The following is an 8,067-nucleotide window of genomic DNA, read 5'->3' as shown; positions in this document are numbered from 1 at the left end:
TATTTCTGCCCCAGGTACATATTGTACATATGCTTCGTTAAAAAAATAACCAAAAGGAGCATTCCAAACAAGAAGATAAGAAAAAGAAAAAAATAATCTCCCTGGTTCCTATAAGACTAAAGTCATACAGCCTTGCACATATTAAAAACCTAAGATAGTCTTTAATTTTTTGGAATGTCCTTCCTCAGGATGATTTGTAACTCTTTATGAAAACAAAACAAAACAAAACAAAACAAATATAACCCTGCACCAAATGTTCCTTCCCAGGAGCACTCTTTTCTTTGTGAAGACTGTGTTTCCGGGCAACTGTTTTAACTTGGGCTTGAATAAAACTCTTTTCCTTTCTTTTTAAAATTTTAAGAAAGCTCTGTTCAATCTGCCTGGACCTGACTATATAGTTATTTATTAATGCAGCTGGACTTGGGAGTTTAGATCCTTATATAGACAAATCACGTAAGTCTGAAACTATGAAAATAGTGCGAACTTCTGCACGCAGGAAAATAGCTTTCAACTGGATTATGGAGAGTATTCTGAAAGGTTTTATCCAGGATAGGAACAGTCAGTCACGAGGATGAACGGTTTTACCGAAACACAGCCGGCTAGCTGTAGCCGCTTCCCAAAGCCGCACGAAGAGGGTGGAGAAAGGGCGGAGCCAGCAGACATGGGACGTAACTAGGCGAGTCTGGTGAGGTGAGCCGAGTTGAACTGTTTTGTCCCTCTCTGCCTACCATATGAAAACTGAGACGGAGAAGGTCATAGATATGGCGGCTGTTAGGGTAAGTTTGAAAAAAACACACCAACCTTCCTTAGTTTCTGGGTGCAGATAGCATTCTAGTAACTGTAGAAGGGATCGTCGTAACTTCAGAAGGGAGCTCCACAGCAAGAGGCGCGGTGGAGGTGGGGTTGTGAGAGAATTGACAAGGCCAGGGAAATCTTAAACTTTGAAACCTCAAAACACCTTCCTCTCCCCCTTGGATTTCCTTAGCCTGGGACAGTACTCTCTCCTCAGTGCCCTGCAGTGAACTGTTTATACAGCGGCGTGGTGAAAACTGGGAAACGGCTGGGTGAAAAAGCTGGCCTGGCGACAAGTAGGAGCGGACTTGTGGGTCTCGAACTGAGACAAAGAGTAAAGAATCCTGGGCATTCGACTGGGCGCACAGGGCGGAGTCTCATGGCCCTTTGAAAGGCTTTGTTCGAAAGTTATTTGGAGGTGAAATAGCCTAGGCTAGAGACGTCTGAGAGTCTCTACGCAGTGCGCGGTGTTTGTAGTCACTGTTGTTCCTTTCCGGGTGTGAATAATACACCTAAGTTTCTTTTGAGTTCTGTAATGGGAAAAGATGCCTTTACTTAGGAATCTTTGTACCGGAAGTGACTCAGCTGGCTGTTAGCTGCTGTTTCCTAAGTAGGTTTCAATAATAGTAGTAGACAAATATCTACAGGTGGGTATTTGTAGCGGGTTTTAAGGGCAAAATGCAGTGCTTGCAGAAGATACAAATATGAATAATTCAGTTCAGCCAGAGTTTAAGGTGACTCAGTATCCATCTTGATTGACTGTTCTGCATTTCAGCATTTCTGGTTCTCATAATTTATCGGAAGTATCACAACAGCCTTCTAACTGGACTCGCTGTCTCTAGCCTAGCTCTCATGGAATCCATTTTCCCTGAACTGCCAGAGTACTTATAGTAAAATGCAAATCTGATTATACCCCTTTCCAACTTAAAAACCTTTATTGGCACTCTATCATCTGCCCTTTGGGGTCAGGTCACACTCGTATGTCTAGAACACCCAACCCTGCCTATTCCAAGCCTTTCCCCCTGCTATTTCTCTGGACCTGATTGGAAACATCCTCATTAGTTAGTTCCTTTTTAGGTCCATTCATTCATTTAACGGCTATTTTTGTACTGCCTCCTCATATACTAAGCACAAAATGCGTTTTCCAAGATTGTGTTCCTGACTTCCCCAGTCTAATTTAAGTAACTCCTTTTTGTGCTTCCAGAGGACCCCGGGCATACTTTTACCTTAGGACTTATCACACTTCAAGTAATAGACTATTTACTTGTCTGTTCTGCCCTCCTATAAGTTGCTTGAGGACAGTAATTATGATGTTAATTTTTATATCCCTAGTACAGGTATGACTTACATTAGGTACTCAATAAAAGCTACAAGAATAAAGAAATGCCAGGCAATGAGGTAGTAGTGTACTCTGTGATTCAGAGCAAGAGAAGTGCCTTGCCTCAGGAGAAGTACAAAGTGTTCTGAGGGTTCAGAAGAGAGAGCTCAAACCTGGTTGAGGAGAATAAAGAAAGACTTCATGGAGGAGGTGCAGAGACAGAAGGAATAGTGGTAAAAAGCAAACCAGAATAGTGTGTTGTCACTGAAGCCTAGAGGAGAGAGTTGAACAGTCTTTCGATTTGGCCATTAATAAGTCACTGGAAGCTACCGTTTATTAAGTGCTTACTATAAGATCAGGCACCATGCAAAAATATTTTACATATGTTATATCACTTAAATCTCAAGACAACTTTATGTTGTAGTTATATGATCACCATTTTACAAATGAAAAACTAAGGTTAAGAGAAGTCAAGTAAATTGCACCAAATCATAATGCTAATAAGAGCTGAAGTGAGAAAAACCAGTATAAATAAATAAAGTGGTAGAGGAGAACCTAGATTGTAAGGGGTTAAGGAAAGGTTAAGGGGTGGGAAACTGGCCTTAATTTAGCACTTACTTTGGCCAGCTGCTCTGCATATATTATTTCATTTTAATCCTTTTGCTGACCTTAAGAAATGGGGTAGTATCCCCGTTTTATTTATGAAAAAATAGGCTTAGAAAAAGTGCTTGCTACAGGTCATATAGCTGCTAAGTGGAAGAGTCAGGTTCAAATACAGGTATATTTGGCTCCAAAGTCCATGATCCTTCCATTATTCCTTGCTTCTGAAAGGAAGGGTATATTACTCTTCAGAAAAGTGTTGTGGTGAAAGGAAGGAAATAAATCTTGGGATACAGGAACAAACTCCAGAAAAGTGTCTTTTCATTTAAAAAGGTCGGGAGACTGTCAATTATATCTTGATAAAACTGGAAAAACAAAGTCAGGAGGCCTGAGCCGGTTTGGTGACAAGGGGAAATGTGCTAAAAACTAGTGTACAGGTGGGACGCCTGGGTGGTTCAGTCAGTGAGGTGTCTGCCTTCGGCTCAGGTCATGATCCCGGTGTCCAGCAGGGAACCTGCTTCTCCCTCTGCCTGCTGCTCCCTCTGCTTGTGCTTTCCGCCTCTCTCTCTCTGATAAATAAATAAAATCTTTTTAAAAAACTAGTATAGAGAAAAGATAATAATAGTTATCCCAGCTAGCTATTAAGTTATTAAGCATTTACTGTGCTAGGCATTTTGCTGAGAATTTTACGTGAATTTTCTCATTTATGCTTCACAGTGGCCCTATGAATAGGTACTGTTATCCAACATTTTACAGGTAAGGAAACCGAAGCTTAGAAAGGTTGAGTAATTTGCCCACAGTCACACGGTAGTAAGCAGTAGAGCTGGATCTGAAATTACATGATCTGAGTCCTGATTATGAGGCTTAAGTTTGAGAAGGCATTTGTGAGGCCAAGGTACCAAAAGGGTAATCTGTATTCACTTTGAAGCCCTAGAGTTGAATAACAAAGAGTAAGATAGAGAGGAACCCTGAAAGTTGGCAGAAGACTCTAAAAAAGATTACATAAATCTTGAAGTAGAGCTCGTTGAGCAGATATGATAGTGGAATGCTGATGTTGAGTTAGCCTCGAGGAATTAGGACTATGTTGATTTTTCCTCCCGACTTCTTTAATCAGAAAGAATGGCTTGAGGACTGGCCTTCATTTAAAAGGATTGGGAGGAGAGGCACCTGGGTTGTGCAGTCAGTTAAGCCTCTAACTCTTATTCTTCTCAGGCCCTGATCTCAGGGTCATGGGACAGAGCCCCATGTCAGCCTCTGGGCTGAGTGCAGAGTCTGCTAAAATTTCTCTTGCTTTCTGCCCCTCCCCACCTCTCTCTCCCTCTCTCTCTCTCTCTCTCTCTCTGTCAAATAAATAAATCTTAAAAAAAAAGGATTGGGAAGAATGTAAGTAGTGTTAGATGAAAGCCAAGTTTCTTTCATGCCAGAGGTTGAGTGAATTTGAGGAAAATACGAGTCTCAAAGAAAATTTGTTCATAATAAAATACTTAATATCAGAATATGGGGGCACCTGGGGGGCTTAGTTGGTTAAGCATCTGCCTTTGGCTCAGGTCATGATCTCAGGGGGTCTTGGGATCGAGCCCTGCATCAGGTTCACTGCTCAGTGGGGAGTCTGCTTCTCCCTTTGCCCCTCCTCCTGCTCATTCTCTCTCTCAAATAAATAAATAAAATCTTTAAAAAAGAAAACAGAACAGAATATGGCTACCATTTATTGAGCACTTTCTGTGTGACCAACACTGTGCCAAGCTGTTGATGCACATCATTTCATTCTCATGAAAAGTTTTTGAATGTAGGTCATTTTATTAGCTTAAAAAACAGGAGTAGAGCAGAAAGAAAATCAAAGCTGCAATAGGAGGTTGTAGTCAGAGAAAAGCTTGTTGAGTGTATGATTTTAGCTATTAGCAAGTTCTGGGTGATGGTAAATTCAGGGTGTACTCATGGAGTGGATAGTGACAGTGGAGTGGATATGAAGATTTATGGAGGTAAGGTCTAAGAGTGAGGGGAGGCTTTTGAGTGATTTGTCCACATGCATATTAAAGTCATTCTTAGTTAAAGCAGGATTTAGTGTATAAAAGACTGCTAACCAGGATTCTAACTCTTTGATGTGGTGCAGTGACCAGGAGGCAGGTAGATGAGTGCTGAGAATGAATAGATAGATGGTATAAACTTCAAAGTAGCAGAGTTACTTTTATTTCTTTTATATAAACTTTTTTATTGAAGTATAGCATACATCCAGTAAAGTACAAAAGTCATAGCAGCTTGGTAAATTTGCATAAAATGATCATGTTTATTGAATCAGAACCCAAGTTAAAAAAAATAAAAACATTACCAACAGCCCAGAAGCCTTTTCCTTCTATTCCCCTACATCGTTATCCTCTACCATAGATTTTTTTTGCTTACTTTTGAACTTCATATAAATGGAATGATGCAGTATTTACTCTATTATGTCTGGCTTCTTTCACCCGATATTATGTTTCTGAGATTCAGCCATCATGCATGTAACACTTAACTCATTCATTTTTATTACTATAGGACATTCAAGAGGGTGAATGTATCATGATTTATTTATACATTCTACTCTTGATGAACATTTGAATTATCTTCAGTTTTGAGCTATTACACAAATTATGATCCTGTGAACATTCTTCTATGTGTCTTTTCGGTGCATATAAGTGTACATTTCTATTGAGTATATACCTAGGAGTGGAATTGCCAGGTCGTAGGGCATGCAGTTCTGGTAGATACTACCAAATAGTTTTTCAAAGTGGTTGTACCAATTTACGTTCCATTCATGAGAGTTCTAGTTGTTCTACTTCCTCACTAATAAGAACAGAGATTTTTACCTCAGGGTGAAGAAGTAATAGCTTAGAATATCAGGAAGAATATCAGGAAGAAGAAAACTACCTCCTTTCCCTGAGACACTTTGAATAGCCTTCTCTTGAGGATTATAAGGGAGGTAGAGACCTCAGAAGACAGTAATGTTTCATTTCAGGCAAGGAAGGAGGGTAGACACAATGTAAGGACTTCTGGAGTTTTGAGGAATAGCAGGAAGTTTGGTCAGTAGAGAGAAAATACAGAGCATTGTAGAAATTAGAATACAGGAGATAATACATGAGTGGGATTTTATTTTGGGGCTTGGGCCAAGGATGATGGGTATGGAGAGGAACATGGATATCATAGGACTTAAGGTTTCAAAGTCCTTGATAATACCAGCTGTATATTCCTTTGTGTCAACTTTAGTCCTTGTCTCTTTCCTTTCCTTGTTTCATGTAAGTTATACCAAAAAATGGAACCTAACAAAGTGAAATTTGTTAGGTTGTAAAGACTGGTGTATCTCCAGCAAAATCAGTGTTCCTGTTTCCACTCAGCATTGTTGAACATGTTTATTTTCAGTGCAACTTTGAAAGTTATGCTTTGAAACCCTTAGCATATTTAACTGTGTTTGGTATAGGTTTCACTTTATGCCATAAAGTGAAAATGATGTGTGCATTGCCTCCTCCCACACCAGTATGACTGACTATTCCCTATAATGCCATCCTCACAGATGGTGGTTAGGTGTTCTGTGAACCTCATTAAATATGGAAATAAAAATATTGCTTGTTATGTATTCTAAGGTTATGGAGAACAGGGACATGTTCAAGTTATCTTAAGTAGTGTTTTAATGAAAGGATACATAGTTTAGCAAGATGGCCTGGGTAAGTGTCTTACCAGCTAAACAAACCTCAAGAAGAACCATTCAGAATATCATAGCAACTCTGGTAGTCACCAGTCTCATGACTGGACTGTTCTGTGTCTGCTCACTCTATATGTTTTATATCCAGACTCCTAGAGAAAGGATTTGATTGGGTTGGCTAGACACTAACCACTACAAAGTACCCCTCTTCGGCAGAAATTGCACATCAGACCACTTCATAAGACAGCCTTCAGTTGCTGCCTTTGGCTCAGGTGCCAATCCCTAGTCTAGTCAGTTTTGGCCAGGGCATTAGTCCTGCAGTTCACAGCATAGCAGCCTATGTTAGGAATCATAGAAGGAACATTATAATTGTCAGATGCTCTGAAGCTTCTCAGAAGGGCCAAGGCAATGGATGGATATACTTTTGGGGTTCGTGGTCTGTCTGGTATAAATTTACTTTTGAGTACTTTCCAGAACTAAGTAGTAAAGTTATTGAAATATGGTAGAATATTTTTGGAATTGCTATTAAAAGCTAACTTACTAACATCTTGTAATTTAAATTGGGAAATTGGTTCCTCAAGGATAAAAAAAAAGCAAGATGGTGGAGTGTTTGAATGCTAGGATATTTTGGAATTTTATTTTGAAGGTAGTAGAGAGCCATTGAAATAAATCCAAAATGATTTATGATGTTTTAAATTTAATGTAAAATACTACAGTTATCAAAAAGGTATTAATTAACACTGTAAATGTAGGTGAAACCTCCTGTATAGTATCCCTCCATCTCTGATTACATTCCCCTTGCTTCCTGAACCCCCATAGGTACTTTCCTGACTTGTATTTAATATTGGTATGCGTGTTTTTAGATTTTTACTGTATATGCATCTATTCCTAAACTTTATACACTGTTGTTTTGCGTGCTTTTAAGCTATATATTTTATTCAGCATCTATTCTGCAACGTGTTTTTATCAACTAGCACTGTTTGTGATACATACAGGTTTATATGTGTAGCTACAGTTCATTTATTTTCACTGTGCATAGTATTCTGTTATACAAATATAACACATTTATTTCTCCATTCTCTTAATGGATACTGTGGTCACTTTTTTCTATTACAAATAATGCTATTATGCAATATGCTATAATATGCAAATGTCCTTGGACCCACGTGAGTTTCCCTGCTATACTGTAGACTAGCTGTACGACTTTGGGCAAGTCACTTAACTTGTCAAAACCTTAGTTTTCTTATCTGAACCCTTAGGATAAGAATAGTACTTATCCCCTAGGGTTTTATACTAGGAAATACTAAATAGATAGTATATTATGTGCACAACACTATGCATGGGTTATAGCAAACCCATATTTTGTCCAATAATTTCTAGCTCCTGTTATTCTCAGTGTTTAAAAGAATATATTCCCAGCATTTAGTGTAATGCCATTATTTCTTCTGACCTTTAGATCCCAATTTAAGTCACACCTCGTTCAGGCCAGTGGATTGATAACCTGTTTCTTGTATCAGTAGTCTCAAGCAAGTAGAATAGAAGTTTGTTGTGTTAACATGATCAATTATTTATTGAAATGAATATTTATATACAGCCTTGTTTCTTCTTAGACTTATTTTGATTTCTCTCAGACTCTTGATGCTTATTCATGATACTTTTAATGATAAATAATCTTTAAAAAGTATAA

General features: G+C 38.7%; 1 protein-coding gene across 2 annotated transcripts in view; it reads left to right on the top strand.

The window, feature by feature from the left end:
* Nucleotides 1–668: 668 nt before the first annotated feature.
* The window catches only part of APOOL (apolipoprotein O like), a 111,147-nt gene continuing 103,748 nt past the window's right edge, over nucleotides 669–8,067 (top strand). For both annotated transcript variants that reach the window (XM_008700617.2, XM_040630291.1), the window contains exon 1: nucleotides 669–776. In XM_008700617.2, coding sequence (XP_008698839.2) covers nucleotides 732–776 — 45 coding nt within the window. In that variant the 5' untranslated portion in view covers nucleotides 669–731. The remainder of the gene's footprint in view (nucleotides 777–8,067) is intronic.

The sequence above is a fragment of the Ursus maritimus genome (assembly GCF_017311325.1).
Source record: "Ursus maritimus isolate PB19 chromosome X unlocalized genomic scaffold, ASM1731132v1 scaffold_X1, whole genome shotgun sequence".
Lineage (NCBI taxonomy): Eukaryota > Metazoa > Chordata > Mammalia > Carnivora > Ursidae > Ursus > Ursus maritimus.
The sequence above is the reverse complement of the archived record's forward strand: the minus strand, read 5'-3'. Positions and strand labels throughout refer to the sequence as shown.